General features: G+C 47.7%; 1 protein-coding gene across 1 annotated transcript in view; it reads right to left on the bottom strand.

Annotated features, from left to right (window-relative positions):
- NMNAT2 (nicotinamide nucleotide adenylyltransferase 2) overlaps nucleotides 1-23,064 on the bottom strand; it is a 175,445-nt gene that overhangs the window by 19,007 nt on the left and 133,374 nt on the right. The window contains exons 2-7 of the mRNA XM_012639977.1: nucleotides 11,129-11,217; nucleotides 10,237-10,304; nucleotides 7,848-7,926; nucleotides 4,450-4,576; nucleotides 3,377-3,457; nucleotides 1,883-1,927 (exon numbers count right to left, since the gene is read on the bottom strand). Coding sequence (XP_012495431.1) covers nucleotides 1,883-1,927; nucleotides 3,377-3,457; nucleotides 4,450-4,576; nucleotides 7,848-7,926; nucleotides 10,237-10,304; nucleotides 11,129-11,217 — 489 coding nt within the window. The remainder of the gene's footprint in view (nucleotides 1-1,882; nucleotides 1,928-3,376; nucleotides 3,458-4,449; nucleotides 4,577-7,847; nucleotides 7,927-10,236; nucleotides 10,305-11,128; nucleotides 11,218-23,064) is intronic.

Raw genomic sequence — 23,064 nt, 5'->3', positions numbered from 1 at the left:
TCCAAAGGGGGACACGTGAGCCCCAGGACCTCCCAGAGCACAAGGGTCAGGAAGCAGCGTAGCTCCCTACCCCCTCCTCGGCCCCTCTCTCCCCAGGGCGCCCCGATCCAGGGCCTGGAGCCAGAGTCAGCGCGCTCCCTCCACACTCCTCTCCCAGGAATCCCGGCTATGTGCAGCCCATCCCGGCTCCCGCTGCTCCCACGGCCGGCGGTGGCCACCCAGCTCCTCTCTCTGAGCTTAGCATCCTCCGTTCCCTACCCCCACAGTCCCTTCCCGTCAGACCCTGGAAGGCTCCTTCCCTCTCAGTGACAGACGGGCTGGGGCGCTGGGCAGGCAGAGCCTCAGAGAAGCCAGAGGTGACGGGCCACCCCCCAGATCCCTTTTCGGTCCTATGGTGGCATTCTCGCCATAACCGCTGTGGAAGAGGGGGAGCAGGATGGGGCTGACGGCTCCTGCCCTACAAGGCTGCCACGAGCGGGTTCGAGCGAAAACCGGCGCGCTGTGCAGCGTGGATGGGCATCGCCCTCTGCGGGAGGGGACTGCGCGAATCGGGGCAGGGATGGCCTGATACACCGCCCTGCGCGCTGGGAAGGCAAGGCCGTAGCCGAAGCTTGGCATGATAAATTCTCTGGGACAAGCCAGGGGAGAAGAATACACTGGGATACTGTTAAAGTTCTAGAGACGGTTCTGAGCTCTGCTGGTCCAGGAGAACGCCTGGGAACAATTTATTTAACTAAGCTGTTTTAACAATTTTTAGTAACGGTTGTATTTAACAACTGGCTGACAACATTCCTGAAAATTTTACAGACGGTCCTAGCGAACTAGTATGAGCTGACTCGGGCACACCACTGCTCCTCGGATCAGAGGGCGAGACCCAGAGACGCCCCTTGAAATGATGGCACGTCTGCGGGGCCCGCTGGGAGAACCGGGTACTCGGGACAACCCCGTGCCTGCCAGGATCGTGGCAGGAGGCCTGGCCTCTAGTCCTCAGAGGAAGGAGCTCCAGGAGGGGGGTGCTTGGAATACCTTTTTGGCTGGAGGTTTTAGATTAAGTGTAGGAAAACAGCCTGTAGCATGGCAAGAGTAACACCATCTTGAAGCAAAACCGCCCTCATGACTGATGTTTGACTCTGCATACCAATGTGTTCCCCCAGCAAGGTCAAGAAACAATGCCTAGAGCACAGATCACACCCCAGGAAGATGTGTATCGAACCTCCCCAGTGGTCATGAGTTTTGCAGAAAGTCGGAGGCATGACCAGCTGCACGTGTTTCTTGCTCTATAAAGAATACTTTCCGGAGGGTGGGTGCAGGGATTCACTGTCTTATAGCCACTTGAGACATGGCTTTCTGCCTGTAAGTCCCTGTATTAAATGTTTCTTTTTGAGAAACTGGATTTGTCAGCCTCTTTCTTCAGCCTCTCAGCCCCTCCGGCCTTTGGAGGTAGGTTTGCAAGGACCTGCTCACTGCGGAACGTGGAGCGTGTCTGAGGGACACCAGTCTGCCTCTCATCCTAGAGATCGGATCATTCCTGTTGTCACTGATCCTTCTTATCCCCTGGTACCTATGCCAGTTACAGCTCTATGCTGGTATCTCTTTGCCCTTTCCAGAGCTTTCGACACTTGGGTCTCCCACTTGTGTCTCTCATCCATTCTGGAACCCTGAAAAGATTTCAGTTCTCTGATTTGCCTCTCAGCTTGCTTCTAGGGCTGTCAGCTCCTTCCCACCCTTACAGCGGTGTAACCGCCGTCCACCCTCTCTGGCTCCCTCTGAGTAGACACTGCTGCAAACCACAGCCCAGGGTTTTCCAGCCTCTTCCCTCCCCCATGTTGCCTGTGTTGGAGGCAAGGGCTCCAAATGTCCCCGCTTTCGCAGTCCCACTCACCGATCTCCTCGTACCGCATCACCGTGCCCAGATTGGCGTTCTCATCTGAGGAGGAAAGAGGGAAGGCAGAAGCATTAGGGAGCTGGCTTCCTGGTGCCCAACGTGCGCTCTGCCCAAGGGCCTCCTCGGCGGGAGGGCTGGGAGGGGGTGGGGGGGTGGATGTGGGGGGATGCGTGCCTCCCCGCACAGGTGACATCTGAAGAGAGTGAATGGAGAGCACAGTTCAGCATTAAATGGAGAGGGAGCATCTTTTCCCGGTCCAGGAGCAGGACGTCACATTTCTGGGACTTTCAGAATCAGACAGCCTCGCTGGGGAACCGAGGACGAACACATGCACACTCATGCCGAGTGCCTTCTGTTTCTCTGTCTCAGGGAGGCTGCCCGCAAGAGCAACATCCTCGAAGCCTAGGGAGATGGCTTTTGGAGTCACGGGAGGTGGCCCTCTCTCCTTAGGGGTTACCTGGTTTAAAGAACAAGCAAAACTGGGGATGCTGAGATTTTTCATGTGGCAGGATGTAGCAAGAGCCTACAGTAAGATGTGAAAGGCAGAGCTTCTGACCTGCTCCCCAGTGTGCGGTACCTATATGGGGGTGCACAGACGTGTGCACACACACAAAACCACGGAGATGCTGTCTAGTCCCCTGCCTCTCTCCTCCTCCGCCACCCCTCTCAGTTCCTTTCCAGGATGCCTGAAATCGGAAATCTCAGAAACGGCAGAAGTCATTTGTCCAGAGAGTAAAAGGAGTGAGGTCTAGGCCTTCAGCTCTTGGACTGAATTTGGGGTTTGCAGGAGAATGTGCCCCAGGGACTCTGCTCTTCTCATCCACGCTGCGTCCTTGCGGGAGCAGCCAAGAACCCAGGGAATGGAGGAAAGGGCCCTGCCGCTGGGCCGGAGCACAAACACCGCCGAGCTGGGGCGACGGGAGGAGGGTTATGGGCACAGCCTGGGGAGGGGAGACGAAGCAGGAGGGGGTACCTCCGGGCTCTCGTGTCACTGGCATTGTAGGCCTGGTGACACTCCTGTTTACCTCTGGTCCCAATCACTGCCCTGTATGTGGTCATCCCATAATAGGCCGTCCTGGTCCATGTGGGAGGCCGTAACAAAATGCCACAGACTGGGTGACTCATAAACAACAGAAATTTATTTCTCAAGGTTCTGGAGGCTGGAAGTCCAAGATCAAGGCACTGGCGGATTTGGTGTTTGGTGAGGGCCTGTTTCCTGGTTCATAATGGCTTCTTCCAGCTGTGGAAGGGACTGGCCTCCTCCCTTTTACAAGGGGTCTAATCCCATTCAGGGGGGCTCCCCCCTCGTGACCTGGTCCCCTCCAAAAGGCCCCATCTCCTCACACTTTCACCTTGGGCATTAGGATTTTAACATATGAATTGGGGGACAAACATTTAGACCATAGCCCTGGGCTTGGGGGTGTTTGCTGAATGAGCGAAGGGAGGAGGGAACGAAAAGAGACAGGACCGGGGAAGGGCCCACTCCCTTACCCACGAAGGTGAAGCGCTCCACGGGCGGGCGCACACAGCAGATCCGGCTGAGGCTTTCTCCCACCTTTCCCAAGATCTTGGCTATGGGAGAGAGCAAGACAGACAGGGACAGGGGCAGAGAACCACTCACAACTTACATGCCGTAAACAACAGGGCGCACTGCGGGGGCAGGGGCTGGGGAGTGGGAGGCAGAGGGGGGTGGAGAGAAAGAACAGAAATATGACAGCAAAGATTGCTTCTTCTCACTCACAGTCCAGGGCACCAGTATGGTGAGCCACAGACTAGAAGCCATTTTCTGGTCATGTTTATTACATTGTTGAAAAAATTGGAAAATACAGAAGAAGAAAATATAAAGAAGAAAATGAAAAAAACAACCATAGTCTCACCCCTAGAAGGTGATTGCTGCTAACATAGTGGTATATTAATTATTTTTCTTTCGTTTTTTAAATGTGTATTGTGCAGGTATGTTTTCTATTTGTAAATGGGAAGATAACATCTATATCATAGAACGACTGCATTAAATAAGAACACAGGTAAAGCATCGAGCACATCCAGGCACACCATCCCAGGTGTTGGGTAGGTGTTGGTGGCCCCTGTTCTCTGTCGGTGTGGAGGTGGCTACGGGTGTGGGAATTCTGGGTACAGCCCGCAAGGCTGTGACTCATGGCCATGCTATTCCTCACGCTGAGACCTTGGGCAAGATCCCCAACCTCCCTGGAAGAGGCAGAGAAAAACGCTCCATTTTGCATATTTAATTCCCAATGAAGGCAATATTATATTTATATTTGAATAAGGAGAAGAGAGCACACTACTCCCCACCTGTCTCTCTCTCCCCACCCTCTCTCTTTCTCACTGCGATTGCGACCATGTTGCTCTGATGCTCTGAACTAAGGGTTATCAAAGTACGATCCCTGGACCAGCAGCATCAGCATCTCTTTATTGCAAATACAAATCCTCCTCACCCTCCCAGACCTCCTGAATCGAATTCCAGGGTGGGTCCCAGCAATCAGTATTTGAACAAGCCCTCCAGATGATTCTGAAGTTTGAGAATCACTGTGCCAACATCCCCCTACCTGCCGTGGGCTTGGTGGGCACGTTGTTGTTCTGGTAGATGGGCTGCGGGGTCTCATGTTGTGGCTGTCCAATCACAGGTGTCATGGAAGGTGTGTTGACGTTGGAGAGGATACAGCCAGTCACCCTCTAGGGAGAGAGAGAAGTGCTAAGTCAGCGTCATTAGTGAAGTGACTTTGAAAAGCGTTTCCCATTTTTCTCTAGTCATCTGCTTGTCCATGACGGTGAGGCCACCTTGAGCTGAGGTGGGTTTTAGACCCAGCTGCACCACGTGGTCACCAGGCTGGCAGGAGACCCAGTAGCTCAGGCGTGGGACGTGGCGCTACACTGGGTCCTGAGTCTAAACTCAGGCTCTGCCTCCTTCTAGCTATGTGACCTCAGGTAATCACTTAATCTCTTCCGAACCTCAGCTCATGAGTCTAACGATATATACCTGCCTTTTCGATTGTGTTAGACTGCACAGGCGAGCATATGCAAAGTGCTACAGAGCTCCTGACGCATGACAGGAATGTAGCAAACAGCAGCCAATGTTGTAACCTTCTGAGTAACACGAATCTCTACCCTCCCTGCCCGGTTCATGGGGCTCGAGTGAGATCATGTCTGCAAAAGGGCTCTGTAAGTTCGGGAAAGGTCATACACACAGGGGGCTCTATCACCGCCTGTAGCTTCCTCGGGCCAGTACACAGCCGAGCCAGAGGGCAGGGCCAGGCAGAGCAGGACGGGTCTGTGCTGCAGGAAGCGGGTGGGTGGGCTCTGAGCGCTCTCTCGCCTGCTCAGGGTGAACACACATTCCAGAGCCAAGCGGAAACTCTGTGTGTGTTATCCATTGTCCTGCGTTATCTGCCCCAGCCCTTCTCTCCAGGACTACAGAAAACACAGCACTGATAAGGCCACATTCTTCCCAGCTGACCCAGAGGCGGCCCCACTAGCCTGAGGTGACTGGGAGAGTGGGGACTGGGCCACAGAGAAACAAAGGACAAATTTCCAACCTGCTTAGCTTCACAAGGGCCACTGCTTATTCAACGTTCTTTTCCCGAAAGCCAGCGTCTCGGGAGTGATGGGACAGTACTCGTCACCCACTCCTGCCCCCGACCCTTTCCGGATTAGAGTCTTGCTCAGAGGACCCCCAACTCCAGGGCTGGGTGACCGTCTGGGCACCTCATCCACAGACAACCCTGTGAGCAGAACAGCAGCGAGTTCTTCTGAGCCCCAGAAGGGCAGGCATTTGTCCTGCGGGGCAACCTGTCACCTTTGCAATGTTCCTGGTGGGAGGAGGGCACAGCAGCAGCAGCCACATCTGGGGGCCACGGGACGGGCACCATGGGACCTTCTCCACCTGCTCTGTGGGCTGCTCTGCCCGGCCGCGCTACTGGGGCGGAAGGGGGAGTCTGCCGCCTCTTATTGTTATTTCACCACCAGAAAAGAAAACACCACGTTCCCCTTTAACGACTGGGCAGTGGCTGAAGAATTTCTTCCACCTGCAGCCTTGTAAGTCCCATTCCACTTGTACCAGCCCAGAGAAGAAATGGCTGGCTGCGCACCAGCTCCTGCCCTCATCGGTCCCCATAGGCTCCCGTCTTCTCAGAGGCCTTCCCCTACGTTGCCCTGAGTCACCTATTAAGTCACACGTCTATCTCCATGCCAGGAACGCTGGCCTCGCGCTAGGACGGGGAAGGCTGGGAGTTACTAGGAAGCAGCTTCGAGCTCTCTCCAAGGCAGGGGCTATCCGTGACCTACCTTCTCTGCCCACCTCTGCCACCACTGCAGCAGCTGGGGCTCCCGGCTGAGCTTCTCTGGCCCAGACTCACGCCCAGGGCATGAGCGACAGAGGAAGAGTTCAGGGAGCACAGACATTTCGACAGCAAACCACAGCTGGGCTTTACGGCCAGTATGGCCTGTGCTCGGGGATGCCTGCAGGGATCAGGTTCCTCCCTTCCGCCATGGAGCCTGAGACTTCTGTGTCACTACAAGGACCACAGGCCCCCAGGTGACCCCCCCAGGTGACGTGATGTGTAGCCTGAGAAATAAACCCCTGTGAAGCCACTGAAACTTGGGGGATGCTTGTCCCACGGCATATCCTGGCCTGTTCTGACTGGTACACCCTTCTACGGTAAGACAGGTGTTTCTTGTTGTGGCTGTTGTGGAGAGCAGCGCGCGGGAGGAAGTCAGTGTGACCCCATGTCAGAGTCCTTTCAGGGGGACCAGGAGAGTCAGGATGTGTAAGAAGCGTTCTGAAAGCCAAGGGAAGGGATATGCTTTCTTCAAATCCACAGGGGAAAAACTTAACAGATTAAGTGTGGCAACAGCCAGCTGGTCCCTTCCACCTCTCTTGCCCTTGACGCCCCAGGAGGGTCTGGAGCCTGAAGCTCACATCTGTTCAGGGGAAGCCCGGCTGTGTGGCTGGTGGAGCGTGGGGTGGTCGGGGGCTGCTCCCCGAGGAGATCATGACAGGCCCTCAACAGCAAGGACACAGACGGGGGAGGGTCTCCCCGTGCACAGCGACGCCAAGCTGGTTGGCACTGGGGCCTGGGAGGGCTCTGCAGCAGTTGTGGGGGTGAGCAGGACTCACTGCTGTCTGGTCGGTCGGGCTTCTTGCATTGGCGGCTCTGCTTTTTGCGCTGTCACTGCGGGAGCTGACGGCTGGTATTGATCCGGGAAGGGCAGAGCTCTGCATGCTCTGGCAGTGCCGCGGCTGGCGTGGAGCCTGCTACGACCCGGCAAACAGCCCACCGCAGGCCCCGCGCTCCCGTGGGGAGCTCAGGCGGTCTCCCCACCTGTGCCACGAGGCCCTGACCGTGCGTCCTCAGGTTTGTGGGCTCCTTTCTACCCAACAAAAACAGGGCTCTGCCACCATCTGCCCGTGGGGCTCTTGCGATGAGTAATGAATGGGAATGAGGGTGCGATGCCTGGCAGGCGTGAAGTGTCCCAGCCCCAGCTGCAGCAGCCTGTCCTGGAGCTAGGGGACCAGGCGGTCCCCAACAGGTGGGGCAGGAGGCCTGGCTGCTTACACCTCCTCCGAGTGCTCCTCCCTGTCCTGCCTTTCTTTTCCCCGTCTCTACTTCCTCTCACTTTCCAAAGTCCTGCAACTGTGCTCTCCGTCATCCCACCTTGAACTTGCTCCCAGCGGGGAAAGCTGTCTGAGTCCCACCCAGCAGCTGTGCCCTAACGGGAAGCCAAGTTCAAGGGTGGGAGGTGGGGGCAGCTCCAGCTTCCTAATTCACGGCCCTCCTTTGTGCCGTTCATGGGCTGGTCTCTCCCACAGCTGGCAGAGAAAGAGCAGGCTGGGCCCGGGCGGAAGGCCAGCAGCACCCTCTCGCCACCCTGCCGGGCTTCTGCGGGCTCAGCCCCTCCCCTGCACCCTAGCGGTTCACTCTCCCCTCAGCCACACGGCCCAGCTCACCTTCATGAGGTCCCGATGGTGTTCCAACACACTGCAGGTCGTCTGCCAGGTGTCCTGGTAGCACTCCCAGGGGTCCACCCTAACATCATCAGAGAGAAGTTTCCCTTGGTTTCCATTCCCATGCTCCTTCCTTACTGTCTCCTGCATAAGACCGTAGCCCAGGGAGCTTGGCAGACCTGGCCGTTCCCTGAGCTGAGATCACAAATCAGATAAAACCCCGGGCATGGAACGCTTTTCTGAGCCTCAATCTCCTCCTCTTCGAAATGAGAGGAACATGCGTGCATTTATAAGGACAGATGCTGGTGCCAGTCTGCCTGGGTTTAATCCCAGCCCCAGCGCTTTCCAGTTGTGTGACTTTGGGAAAGTTACACGACTTCTCAGTGCCTCAGTTCCCCGTGTGTAAAATGTGAACAACAGCAGTGACTATCTTATGGTTTTGTTAGAAAGGCTCCGTAGGTTTTACACGTATAGTGATTAGGACAGTGTCTTGCTCTTATTCTTACCAGCGAATAGAAATTCTCCTCTGGGCGCTCTAGGATTGCGACAAGGATTAAATGAGCCAGGGGCTGAGGTTGTCCCTGCCAGGTTGCCAGCCCTGGAGAATCAGCCCTGTCTGCCTCCCTGTGCGTGGGGTGCCTTGTGGGCGTGGCGGCCAGGCGTGCAGACGAGCCCACACACTGGCCAGCTCCCCCGCCGCACACTCGGCCTCAAACTGAGCAAGGATCCCTCCCCAGACTGATGCAGCATTTGGGCTTAATTGTCGTTTAATGAGCTGCTAAATCGGGATATTTCTCAAATATTTTCTTAGCAGTCAAGCATTCCCTATCTACCTCCCCCCTCCCCGCCCCAACACACGCATACATACACCTAAGGTTCCCAGAGATGAGATCTCACTAGCTGAAAACTACCTTAGACAGTCAGCTTGCTCTGAGCTGGCTCCTCCCAAATCCCTGACCGCCCCCTCCCCGCCCCAGGTGTGCACATGTACCTAGAGACGCAGACACTTGACCTGGCTAAAGCAGATCCCCGTGCTGGGGGCCCTGCCACAGCCGACCCCATCTCTGGTGCGAGCTCTTAGACATCCCCAGTGATCTCACTTCTGAGAATTATGATTTTCCAAGTGCTTAGAACAGCACGGGGCGGGTGGCGGGCACTCAGTAAATATTTGTTGAATGAATGAGGGAGTTATTCTAGAATCTTCTAAGCACATCCAAGCAGTAACAGCCTCCTGCTCAGTGATTTTCCCCACTGGACCCCACTTTCCCCAGGCGATCGGGAGTCACAACATTAAGTGGCCTCGTTTTCATCCTGACTCGACCACCCACATACCGTTGCTCAAAGCCCTCGACTTCTCCAGGCCTGTTTCTCACCTAAGAAAAAGCGGCTGTCTCTCTACCTAACCTTTGTCTTGAGGAGGGTGAGGAGGTCTGTAAAGGGCATGTGCTTCTCACACACATCACCGCACACAAATGGCACGGAGCCCTGTTTGATTACTATCGTCCCTTCCCTCCCCCTCCCTTCCCCACTCCCACCCCCGCCACCCTGTCTCTTCCGGGCCTGACTCTCTGTGTCCCTCATTCTGAGGTCAGCTTCCCAACACTTCTCCCCTTTCATGGAAGCCTCTAGGTGCTGCTTATTTTTCCACAGGGAGAAATTACAGCACAAATGGTGTGCCATTATTTTTTCAAAACATCATCTTCTAATGCAAATTATAATGGTAGGAACTTTGGGGAGCATAATTAGCATAATTAGCGGAAGCTTGCTTTAATTACACTGCAAGCTCAGCTGATGGTGGGGGGTGGGGGGGCTGCCATCTTAGCTGCACTTTCTGACCAGAAAGGCAGTGAGCAGGAGAGGGACCCGCTGGGTAAGACTTTGGCTGCTGAAAAGGGTAGGGCTTCCAGGCCCCACGCTGTGCCGCTGTCCGGAGTCCGTGTGGGGCCCTCAGAGAGCCTGAGCTTGGGGAACGGAAAATTGCTGAGGCCCGGGGACATTCCCTGAAGGGTAGTGAAGGTTAATGGACGTTAGTGGGAATGAGAGTGGGAGGCATTCCAGATTTTCTGGCCATGCCTCATCCAAAACCCAGTGATGTTTCTGGAAGCTCTAAGGATCACTCCAGGACCCAAAGGTGCCAAAGCAGATGAAACACTTAAAGCTCCTTCTTTAATATCATGGGCCCCATAGTTTGGTTCAAAAATAAAGTTATCAGTTGGGCCACCCCTGGAGGTCTACCTAATTATTGCTCACACTGGGAGAACATTCCCCCCAAACTTTTTGAGGTCCAAATCACTGTTGGGACTCTTCTTCTGCCCACCTCGCCAACCCCCCACCCCCACTGCGCCATGAGTCCCAGGACCACCTGTCCCGGGTGTCACCAGGCCAGCCCTACCTGATCCAATCGGAATTCTGGACCGCCAGCTGACACATGATGAGACGGTGCCGGCTCGACACCAGGCCCTGGGAAGTGACAGAGCAATCATTGGGAGACTCCCTCTGTTCCCCTCAAGCCCCAGAACACCATCCCAAGCCAGCCCAATAGAAAAGTGCAGCCAGTTTTCTGTGGTGGGAGGGAATGAGGGATGTGACCCCTTCGCTTGTCCATCTGCCACACAGACCGGCGTGGAGTGACAGAGGGAGAGCAAAAGCACGGAGGGTGTGCAGCGTGCACCACCCCAACGGGGTCGACAGATGAGCCTCCATCTAGGAAGCAGCCCGTGTGCCCTGCACAGAGATGAGACTTAACTCAGCAAATGTTGCCTTGTCTTATGGCTCAGTCTGGCTGGTTAGGTGACTTCCCCGGGGGCCCACCAACTTGCATCTGTGGGAGAAAGGGGGAATGTCTGGTAGAACTCCTAGATTTCCCGGGACCTGTGGCAGGGAGGGAGGGGCAGGGAAATGAATTTTAAATTAGATTATAAGAGGCATAGGCCATTTTCTCCTAAAATCCCCAGAAACACTTGCCCAGTGCAGCTCAACCCATAGCCAGCCGCCAATCTGGCGTCCATCAGACCAAGCCGGATGGAGTGGGCGTGCCTGCTCCTGTCAATGAGTTCCGACCAGCCTGGCGCTGTGAGCAGTGGGTTCACCCAGCTGCTGCTCCAGCACCCACCCACTCAGGTCTGACTGTGGTCCTGAGATGGGAGGCAGGACGGACGCCTGATCAAGGGCATTTTGTCTTTCCAGGAATCTTAGCAGAGAGGGCAGTGGGGCAATTTTACGCTGGAGGAGCTCTCAGGCCAGGGAGGGGGTGAAGGAGGAGAGGGGCGAAGGAAGGAACCCACCTGTTTTCCGTAGGAGTCGTGGACAGGGGAGACAATCCCACCAATCACAATAAACCTTCCAGTCTTGTGCAGATAATCTCTGGCTCTTTCTGATGAAGAGAAGAAACCCACACATTATAAAGAGGGAAAGTGTGGATTAAAGGTGATAATTGAAATCAATATGTTCAGCTCTGTAATGCTAAGGTTTATTTCCCATCTTTCTTGCCATTTAAATAGAAAGTGTCAACTTTCAAAGCGAACATTGGTGATTCAAAAGGCTAAGGAACCAGATTTCAGCACGAAAGGATTTAGAACTCAGGGGGATTAATCCCGTTTTAAAGGTCCTCTGTGGGTCCTTTCTGTAGCTCAGAGGCGTTTAAAACAAGCACCTCATTAGCAGCCATTAGAGGTACAGATTGGAATTTACCCCTATTGTCACTTGCAGAAATTCCAATGAGGAGGAATGTTTTGTTTTTTTTAAAAAAAAAGACTCCTTATAATATGAAAGATGTGCTGATTGCTTCCCCTAATTATTCAGGAGAGAAAAACCACCCAAACAAATTTAAAGGGCTGTGCGCATAATTATGGAGAATTGGCAATCAACACAGAAGACCACCAACATTACAGCTGGTTGAGAAAAAACTTTGACTACAGAAAAACCTTTTTTCCTTTTGGAAGAAAAGCGATGTTGCTTTTCCAAATGTATCAGACAAGCCCAATTTCATTATCGTGATAAAGTTCAGCACACTAGGAAGGGGCTGAAAAGTCTACTTCTATCTTCCTTCCTAAGGCAGGTGTGGGGAACCTGCGGCCTTAAGGCCACATGTGACCTTCTAGGTCCTTAAGTTGGGCCTTTTGATTGAATCCAAATTTTACAGAACAAATCCTTTTAATTCTATTTACACATTTTTGTTCATCTTTTATATTTTTATTTTATTTTGTAAATGAACATATTTAAAATACCAAAGAATAAAATAAGTTTCAACAAAATAATCCTCCCAGATTGACTGGCACCATTAGAACATTTGTAAGCCATAAGGGCTAAATTGATGTTGCTGCATAGTTCATGATTTAGTTCTAACGTCCCCTGCCGGACTAGCGCCACTACAGCACGAGGCTGGTTGGTGAGAGTTTATGGGGGTCGAGTATGCCAGTCTGTTACCAGCCTTTGACAACGGTGCACTGTGTTTCTCTTTGAAGTGGAATTTGTGAATAGTTGCACCGCTTGACAATGTATTGAATTCTGTCTGCTTAACAGCCCATCCTGTTAAAGAAGACCAGAGAAAACTGAAGAAAATAGATTTTTAAATGAGGATTGGGAATTGAAATATTATCTTGTTTCTGCTAAAGATAAAATGATTTGCTTGCTTTGTGATGCTGCAATGTCAACATTAAAGAAATTCAATGCTCATCAGCATTTTAACACTCATAACGACCACAAATATTTTAAACTAGAGGGAGGGGCATGAAAGGTTGTATTGCAGAAATTAAAAGATGAAAAGCAAAAGCAAAGACAATTCTTTCAAGAAGCAATAAGACCTGGAAATAATGCCACTGAAGCAACTTACAAAGTAGCTTATATACTGGGAAAAAAGGAAGCCATTCAGTGATGTAGAAATTGTGAAAGAATGCATTGTTGGAGTTGTAGGAAGTGCAAGCAACTGCCTCTTTCAAGGAGAAGCATAACTGACTGGCAGCATGAATTAGCCTTCAACTTCACAGAACAACTTCATGCAATACTTCAAAAGGAAAATAAATATTATTCAATCACTTTGGATAAATCAGCTGATACTACTGACTCAATGCAGGTTTTACACTTCATTCAGGTCATAACAGAAGATTTTCTTCGCTACAAAGAGTTGCTCACTTTGGGCACTCTTGGGAACAGAACACGGGATAGATATGTTCAACAACTTTCAAGATAAATGTGAAGTAGGACTGAATTTGGCAAATTTAGTGAGTGTGTGTGTACAGATGGTGCACCTTCCATGACAGGAAAACATGAAGGGTTTATTGCACAGATAAAAAAAGTACTCAGATCCAGATGTTCTCATTTCTTTTCATCGTGTCTTGCATCAGCAAAATCTCTATGCTAAAGCTACTATTTTAAGTGACACCTTGCAACAAGTTGTGAGTACTGTTAACTATATTCATGCAAATGCAACATGACAGCAACAGTTTTGTAACATGCTAAAGTTGAAGGATGAGGTATTCAGTGTGGATATGCCGTATCAGCCTGAAGTGTGTTGACCATCGCAGGGACAGGTGTTGGCCAAAATTTTATCTCTGCGAGAACAAATAGTTAAATGTTATGAAGAACAGCAATGTGAATTATTGAAAGAAGATCTCTATAGAATGCAGTATTTCTGTGTGATATGTCAAATCAAAATTACTTGAATATTTCTTTGCAAGGTAAAACTAAATCTATATATTATATGTGGCCAAAAAATCCAAGCATTTCAAAAAACTATTAATATCTCTTTTCGAAACACTTCTTCAAAAGGAAATTTTGGGTGAACATTTTCCCCAGTTAGCAAAGGTCACTGATGAACAGGATGATATATGTGAATCATTTGAAGAATACACAGCTGTTATAGACTATTAATTGGAGAATACAGCGAACGTTCACTGACTTTGAGAATCATGAAATCACACTAAAATTTGCATTTTAGCCTCACCTAGTTGATATCACCAAGGCACCTAAAGAACTACAGATGGAATTGATTGCACTCTCAGTAGATGACATTTTATTTTTTATTTTTTTGAGACAGAGTCTCGCTCCGTTGCCCAGGCTAGAGTGCAGTGGCATCAGCCCAGCTCACAGCAACCTCAAACTCCTGGGCTCAAACAATCCTCCTGCCTCAGCCTCCTGAGTAGCTGGGACTACAGGCATTCGCCACCACGCATGGCTAATTTTTTTTTTCTACTTTTAGTCGCCCAGCTAATTTCTTTCTATTTTTAGTAGAGACAGTGTCTTGCTCTTGCTGAGGCTGGTCTCGAACTCCTGACCTCAAATGATCCTCTCCTCTTGGCCTCCCAGAATGCTAGGATTACAGGCGTGAGTCACCACACCCTGCCAGTAGATGAGTTTGAAGTCATCGTTTGATGCTAGAACGATCCAATTGAAATACAAAAAAATGCAGTAGAATACTCACACCTTTAGGCCACATGCCTAAAAAATGTTTTCTTGCTTTTCAACCACTTATTGCTGTGAATCTACATTCTCCCACCTAACCCAAATCAAGATGCCCTTGAAGTCACAAATGGCTAATACTTATGTAGATGATCAACTGAAACTGTGGACCTCCATGCTGCAACCAATGTTCACATGCTTTCCAACAAAAAGCAGACACAGAACATTAGTTAACTTTAAAATTAAGAAATAGTTTTCATTTTTTGGAATTACCATGTACACAGTAGTTAGATTTTTACAAAATAATGTACATTTTTAAGTATACCTAATAGATGTTTCTTGAATATGGCGCTATTTGATTACAGCTAAATTAATGCAGCCTTCCAACATGAACCCCGCCCCCCCCGCCGTCCCAGGGGGTTCATTGTACAAACCCAACAGGGGCTGAGCTTGTCCTGAAGAGGAAATTTGCCATGGATTTTACAGTGAGGGAATCTGTAAGTCAACAAAAGCCTAAGCAGCAAGGCTGGTTGTATAGTTCACAAGCAAGTTTCCAGGATTAATTTGCTAGCTCTCTTAACACTTAGAATTCTCACCACACTTGCTGCTTTTTTTTTTTTTTCAATGTGAAATCTCTTAGATTTAAAAAAATTAATAGGCTAATTTTAGCACTGTTTTAGATTTATAGAATAGTTGAACAGATTGTACATGGAGTTCCATATACTCAGCTTCTCCCCCACGCACATTTTTACCCCCCCCAACACGCAGTTTCCCCCATTATATTAATAATCTTGCACAAGTATGGCACATTTGTTACAGTTGATGATCAATACTAACACATGATTAATAATAGTCCACAGTTTACATTAAGACTCACTCTTTGTGCTGTACACTTCTATGGATTTTGACAAATGTGTGACATGAATCCATCATTATAGTTCACTGCCCTAAAAATCCACTATCCTCTGCCCATTCATCCCTCCGCTTCCTCCCAACCCCTGCCAACTACTGATCTTTTTACTATTTCTGTAGATTTGCCTTTTCCAAAATGCCATATAGTTGGAATCGTACTAGTATGTAGCCTCTTCCAACTGGCTTCTTTCATTAAGTGGTATGCATTTAAAGTTCCTCGTATTTTACATGGACTGACAGCTCATTTCTTTTTATCACTGAATAATATTCCACTGTCTGGAAGTATTTCAGTTCGTTTATGCATTCATCTACTGAGGGACATCTTGGTTGCATCCAGTTTTTAGTGATTATAAATAAAGATGATATAACATTCATATGCAGGTTTTGTGTAGACGTAAATTTTCAATTCAGTTCAGTAAATACCTAGGAGCCATATGGATTGTACGGTAAGAATATGTTTAGCTTTGTAAGAAACTGACAAACTGTCTTCCAAAGTGGCCGTGCCAGTTGGCATTCCCACCAGCAGGGAATGAGAGTTCCTGCTGCTCCAAATCCTCGCCAGCATTTGAGTCTGGGGATTTTAGCCATTCTAATAGGTGTGTCACGTTTGCTTTTTAAAAGAGTAATATTACGTTGCTTGTTTTCAAGTCTTATTTGGGGACCAAGTTAAAGGCCTTGTAGCAAAACTCATCTGATATTTGGATAAACTCCACAGCCCCTCTTCCCTTCTCGTGGCCCTTCACACCCCAGTCTTCCTCAGGAGCATTTACATCTGGCCCTTGGCTGTCACGGACTCTCTGCTGCAGTGAGCCAGGCCTCCCTTACTCCCCTTGTCCTCCAAAAAGTACCTTCTCCTTACTCTCCACTTACCCGAGCACTGCATCCAAAGCCCAGCTCTGCCTCACGTCCCACATGCCTGCCCTGCCTGACATTCTCCACCTCTGGCCTTATTGCCCTGCATCCAGTCCAAGGGACCCGAAAACTGTTTCTGGAAGTTTATGTCCCAACTCCTCTTCTGTACTGTGGGTTCTTCAAAGGCAGGGCCTTTGCCGTAGATAAGAGGTCCCAAACTCACAGCTAATGGAGATGCGCGGTTAACATGCACGCATGTGAGAAGCAAGCTGGACATAAGAGGATTTGCATTCAGCTGCTTGTAGGTCAAACAACCTTGATGTTGCCTTTTGAACCACTGTGTGGGCTTCAGAAAATACATTTGTGTTCCAAATGTGGCCCAGTCTATCACCCATGCTGAAGATTTCTTTGGCTTGAAAGCACCCAGCAAAGTGACTTGTTTACTGGGCACTGGATGCTCCATAAGTGCTCACACCTAGAAAGCTCAGGTAGCTGCTGGACCCTAATCTTGCCCTCTAGGGTGTGCCTCCACTGAGCCGTCCACTCCATTCCTGAGACCACACTCCCGGATTTCCAGGGGAAATTCACTGTGCCAAGGAACCTCATTGCCTTAGTGATCACCCTTTTCTTCAGGCCAAGATGAGGATCCCCTTCCCCTGGCAATGCCCCAGAGTTCACTGCCTCACATAGAAGCAGTTTCTGAAAGGAACAGCCCCAACCCTAAGCCCTGAAAAAGACAATCTGAAATAGTTTAACCCAGAAGAGTTACGATTGTGGTCGGGCAGTGCAGTTCAACTCAGTAAATGTTTACCGAGCACAAAACACCATGATGGAGTTAGCGATATGGGGGTAAAGATGACTTTATTTATTATTCCCCAAAGGTTCACAATAAAGGGAAACAGAAGCCTATACTGTTGGCTCTCATGAGAGGCAAATTGGATGAGCGCTATAGCAGTGGCTCTCACTGTTGTTATTGTACTGCCACCCACAAGAAATACATTTTATATCATAACACAAAACATACATATGCATATTTAACTGAAATAAATTTATTTTACAATGCCCTTACTACAGTATCACACATGGATATCTTCTAGTGTATTATATTCTAGTAATCATAAATTCAAATAAAAATCTGGTCACAACCTGCTAATGGGTGGCAATCTATAGTTTGGACAATTCTGCGCTATAGTTGAGATACTAGGGCAAGGAGAAAAAGGGACAGGAGAGGTTAACTTTGCCTGGGTAAGTTGAGAATGGCTTCTTGGAGGGGATATACCATTCGTCTGGCCTTGAGGGAAGGTAGGGCTTCAATAGACAAAGAGAGAGAGAGCTTTCCAAGCAGAGACAGGAGTTCCAGCAAATACCCAGGAACTGTACGATGCTAACCAACTGGTTTAGTCTCAACTACTATGGTTGAGATGTGGGGTGAGGGTGAGGGAGGGGTGCTGTTGGCTAAGTAAGTTGAAATCAAACTGCAGAGGGCCCTGAAAGCCAGGCCAAGGAGTGTCTCTTTATCGCAGAGATTGCTATTTCGTCAGTACATGTTCCGTGGACTAGTTGCATCAGAATCACCAAGGGTAGGTTATTAAAATGTAGACCCCTAGGCCCTGTGCCAGAGTTACTGAATCAGAATCTCTGGGGTTGGGATTTAACATTCTGCATTTTTTTTCTTTTCCCAGCCTCCTCATTTGCTAGAATTGTTACATTCTCTTGCTGAATTGAATCCTTTATCATTATATAATGACTTTCTTTGTCTCTTTTTACAGTTTTTGTCTTGCAATCTATTTTATCTGATAGAAGTATATTTACTCTTGCTCTTTTTTGGTTTTCATTTGCATGGAATATCCTTTTCCATCCCTTTATTTTCAGTCTTTATAGGTGAAGTATGTTTCTTGCAGGCAACATATGGTTGGCTCTTGTTTTTTTATCCATTCAGCCACTCTATGTCTTTTGATTGGAGAGTTGAGTCCATTCACATTCAATGTTATTATCAATAGATAAGGACTTAACTACTGCCATGTTATAATTTGATATCTGGTTGTTTTGTGGTCTTCTCTTTCTTCCTTCCTGTCTTCCTTTGTTAAAAGTGATTTTCTCTGGTAGTGTGTTTCAGTTTCTTGCTTTTTATTTTTTGTGTATCTGTTGTAGGTTTCTTGATTTGAGGTTACCATGAGACTCACAAAAAACATTTTATTTAGGATGTTAAGTATGAAATGTCTGATTTCCTTAAGTACTAAGTTTGACAGTTGATATCTCTGACATTTCACTTTGACACTTCTTGTTTTATTTTTATTGTGAAGGTACATCCTCAGCCTTTCAAATGCATGTTTTGGCTTGTGATTATCTTTCACATTTTTTCAGAGCAATTTTTGTGAAACCATGGATAAGTAAAAAATTTGTGTTATTTTCCAATATGAGTTCCATCACGGAAGCAATGTAGCACAGATAGTTCAAAATATCAAAGAAGTATTTGGGAAGGATGTGGCTAATGAATGCACAGTACCATCAATGGTCTGAGAAGTTCCATTCTGGTGATTTTAATCTTGAAAATGAGCCATGTTAGTGACCTGAGACCAAGGTGGATAATGATAAGCTGAAAGCTGTAGTAGAAGGGAATACATCTCGACCTATGTATGAATTAGCAGCAAGGTTTGAAGTTACTATTCCAACAATATTGGACCATCTGAAACAAATCGGCAAGGTAAAGAAGCTGGATAGATGGGTTCCACGTGAATTAAACAAGCGTCAGAAGAGACATCGTCTGGAAGCTTGCCTTTCTTTGCTGTCACAACATAAAGGTAAACCATTTCTACACTGTATTGTTACGTGTGATGAAAAATGGATTCTTTTTGAAAATCGCAAGCATTTGACACAAGAGTTGGCTAAAGACAAAGTGCCAAAACACAGTCCAAAACAAAATATTCATCAAAAAAAGCTAATGGTGTCTGTTTGGTGGTCCAGCACTGGTATTATCCATTACGGCTTCATGAAACCGGGTCAGTCGATTACAGTGGATGTCTACTGCAACCAATTGGACGAAATGATGAGGGTGCCTGTGATTAAGCAGCTGAGATTGGTCAATAGAGACAGGTCAATCCTCTTGCAAGACAAGCTCGACCACATGTTGCACAAACAACACTGCTCAAATTACAGAGGCTGGACTTGGAAACTCTCTGTCATCCACCATATTCACCAGACCTTGCACCTCTCTCCTTTCTACCACTTTTTCCAGGCTTTGGACCACTTCTTGCAAGGAAAAATATTCAATTCTCAAGAAGCTGTGGAAAACACCTTTCATGATTCATCACCACTGACTCTCCAGGCTTCTTTGCTGCTGGCATAAACAAGCTACCATTAAGATGGCAAAACTGTGTCAATAGTTTAGGCACATACTTTGATTAATTTCACTGCTTCTGGTTTGAGATATAATAAGCTATACTTCTGATTTGAAATCGGACATTTCATATTTTATGACCTAATATAACCAATTATTTGAAGCATATGACCACTCTGCTAACAAACTAACAAATAAACAGGCAAAGAGAAATTTAACAGAAATTCTACCCTTTAACTCCATTCCCCCCTTGCTTTTTAAGTTTTTACTGTTCCCATCCATCTTTTTTATACTATCTATCTCTCAAAAAGTTGTTGCTATTATTTTTGATAGGTTTGTCTTTTAGTCTTCCAACTCAAGATATAAGTGGTTTATACACCATAATTACAGTGATAGAATATTGTGTATTTGTGTACTTACTGTTACCAGTGATTTGTGTACTTTCAGATGATTTATTGTGTATTAACATCCTTTTCTTTCAGACTGAAGAATTTCTTTTAGCATTTCTTGTAGGAAAAGTCTGGTGTTGACGAAATCCCTCAGCTTTTGTCTCTCTGGGAAAGTCTTTATTTCTTCTTCATGTTTGAGGGATATTTTTGTAGGATATAATATTCTAGGGTTAAGGGTTCTTTTTTTCCTTAAGCACTTTGAATACATCATGTCACTCCCTCCTGACCTGTAAGGTTTCCACTGAGAAGTCTCTGTCAGATGTATCAGAGCTCCTTTACATGTTATTTTTTTCTTGCTTCCCTTAGGACCTTTTCTTTATCTGTGACCTTTGGGAGCTTGATTATTAAATGCCCTGAGGTAGCGTGAGTTAAATCTGCTTGGTGTTCTATGACCTTCTTGTATCCGAATATGAATATATTTCTCTAGGTTTGAAAAAGTTCTCGGTTATTTCTTCTTTGAATAAACTTTCTACCCAATCTCCCTCTCTACCTCTCCTTTATGGCTAATAATTCTTAGATTTGCCCTTTTGAGGCTATTTTCTAGATCTTGTAGGTGTGCTTCATTCTTTTTTCATTTTCCTTTGCTGACTGTATTTTCAAATAGCCTGTCTTCAAGCTCACTAATTCTCTTTTCTGCTTGGTCAATTCTGCTATTGTGAGACTCTGATGCATTTCTCAGTTCGTCAATTAATTTCTTAAGCTGCAAAATTTCTGCTTGATTTTTTTTTTTATTATTTCAATCTTCTTGTTATGGTTCTCTGATAGGCTTCTGAATTCCTTCTCTGTGTTGTCTTGAAGTTCATTGAGCTTGTTCACGGTAGCCATTTTGAATTCTTTGTCTGAAAGGTCACATATCTCCATTGCTCCAGGATTGGTCACTGGTACCTTATTTAGTTTGTTTGGTGAGGTCATGTTTTCCTGGGTGTTCTTGATGCTTGTGGATATTCACTGTGTCTGAGCATTGAAGAGTTAGGCATTTTAATTTTATTTTAATCTTCACAGTCTAGGCTTGTTTGAATCCATCCTCCTTGAAAAGGCTTCCCAGATATTCAAAAGGAACTGAGTGTTGTCATTTAAGTCTTTGGTCACTGCAGCCATATCAGCACTGGGGTGTTCCAAGCCCAATAAAGCTATGACTCTTGCAGACTCCTGTTGGTCCCACCTTGGTGAACTTGGGTCCCTGGATTACCAGGCAAAGTCTCTCACTCTCTTCCCTCATTCTCTGTGCTGGGCTGCTGGAGTTGGGGGAGGAGTGATGTGGATCTCCCTTATGGCCACCGGCGCCAGGTCACACCTGCAGCCAGCAGAGTTTCACCCAAAGCCAGTGGTGACTGTTGCCTGGCTACCTCTGATGTTTATTCAAAGCCCAAGGGCTCTTTAGTCAGCAGATGGTGAATCCTGCCAGGACTGGATCCTTCCCTTCAGGGCAGCATGTTTCCTTCTGGTCCAGGGTGGGTCCAGAAATGCCCTCCAGGAACTAAGGCCTGGACTCAGGGGCTTCAGGACTCTGCTTGGTACTTTATTTTACTGTGGCCGAGCTGGTACCCAAGTTACAAAACAAAGTCCTCTGAACTTTTCCCTTTCCTTTCCCCAAGTGGAAGAAGAGTCCCTGAGCTGCACTGCCTGGAGTTAGGAATGGGGCAGGGCGGAGGGGTGGGTAGTGACACAGGCACTGGCTTGGCCATCACCACTGGTGTCTCACTGGGTCACGTGCACCCCAAGTCCACTGGCTCTGAGCCAGCACAGCCGCAGGACTTGCCCAAGGACTGTGGCCTTTGTGGCCCGACTGCCTTACGAATCTAGTCCAGACCCCAGGCTGCTTTTTGTCAGCCCCCGGTAGGGCTAGCCGGAACTCAAGTTTTGGGGTGGAGGATTTCTCTGTGGCCAGGTTGGTCTAAATGCTCCCTCTGTGGGTACTGGCAGGATTCTGCCCTGTGCTGTGTTCCCCTGTGCCAGGTCGGCCCCGAGTTTCAGTGCAAAGTCTTGCAATCATCGCACTCTCCCTCCCCCAAGCAAGCAGATCCTCTCTCCACTGGGGGTGCTGGTGCAGCACTGCCAGGGGGATGGGGAGGTGTGGCGTAGGCAACGCCAGACTGTCTCTTCTGCCCTCTTCAGCGCCTCTTTCCTTGTTATTAATATATTGGTAAAACCAGGTAGTATGATCACTCACCTGATTTTTGGTTCTTTTGAAGGTGGTTGCTTGGGTGGATAGTTGTTGAATTTGGTGTTCATGCGCAGGGACGATCTCTGGAGGTTTCTATTTGGTCATCTGGCTCCACCCCCTCTCTCCCACCAATCTTTTAAACTGGAACTTTATCATTGTGCTAGTAGTACTAGGTTTTATACTTTGCAGTTTGTGAGTTGCCTTATTATCCTCTGACTTGAATGGAACGTCAGGCAAGAAAGAAACTGGCATCCAGCTAACAAAAGTGGCCAGGAGCAGGTTAAGATTGTTCTCTTTCCTTGTTTCCTAAAGAGATGGCAAATGCCTGGAAACTCTGCCTGGACTAACTTGGGAACTGTGGTATAGTGGAAATGACAGTGGACTTGGGATCAGAAGATGTCTACATCTCGGGTGAGTCACTTCATTTTGCTGAGCCTTAAGTTCCATATCTGTAAAATGCCTTCTTTGCAAGGTTGTTATGATGATCAAGTCAAATTATGAATATAAAGTGTATAACACCAGATGGTTTTACTGAAGAATTTCACCAAGCATATAAAGAAGAATTAAAATCAATTCTACATAATCTGTTGTAGAAAATAGAAAAGGAAGGAGTACTTTTCAATTCATTTTATGAAGCCAGTATGACCCTGATACCCAAAACCAGGCAAAGGTAGTACAAAAAAAGAAACTATAGACCAATATCCTTTGTGAATATACACATATAAATTGTTAACAAAATGTAAGCAAATAGAATCCAGCCATATATAGAGAATTAAACACCATGACCAAGGGGTGTGTATTCCAGGGATGCAAGGCTGTTTCAACATTTGAAAAATTGTTCAATGTAATCTACCAACAAGCTAAAGAAGAAAAATCACATGATCCTATCAACTGATACAGAAAAAGCAGTTGAAAAAATTCAACATTCACTCATCATAACAACTCTCAGTAAAGTAGAAAGAGAAAGGAACTTTCCCAACTTGATAAAGAACATCTGCAATAACCTACAAATTACATCATACTTAATGGTGAAACACTGAATGCTTTCTTCCTAAGATCAGGAACTAGGAAAGATGTCTGCTCTCACTACTCTTATTTAACATAGTAACA

Source organism: Propithecus coquereli, unplaced genomic scaffold, assembly GCF_000956105.1.
Source record: "Propithecus coquereli isolate 6110/MARCELLA unplaced genomic scaffold, Pcoq_1.0 Scaffold146, whole genome shotgun sequence".
Taxonomy (NCBI): Eukaryota; Metazoa; Chordata; class Mammalia; order Primates; family Indriidae; genus Propithecus; species Propithecus coquereli.
This window is presented reverse-complemented; position numbering and strand designations above follow the sequence as displayed.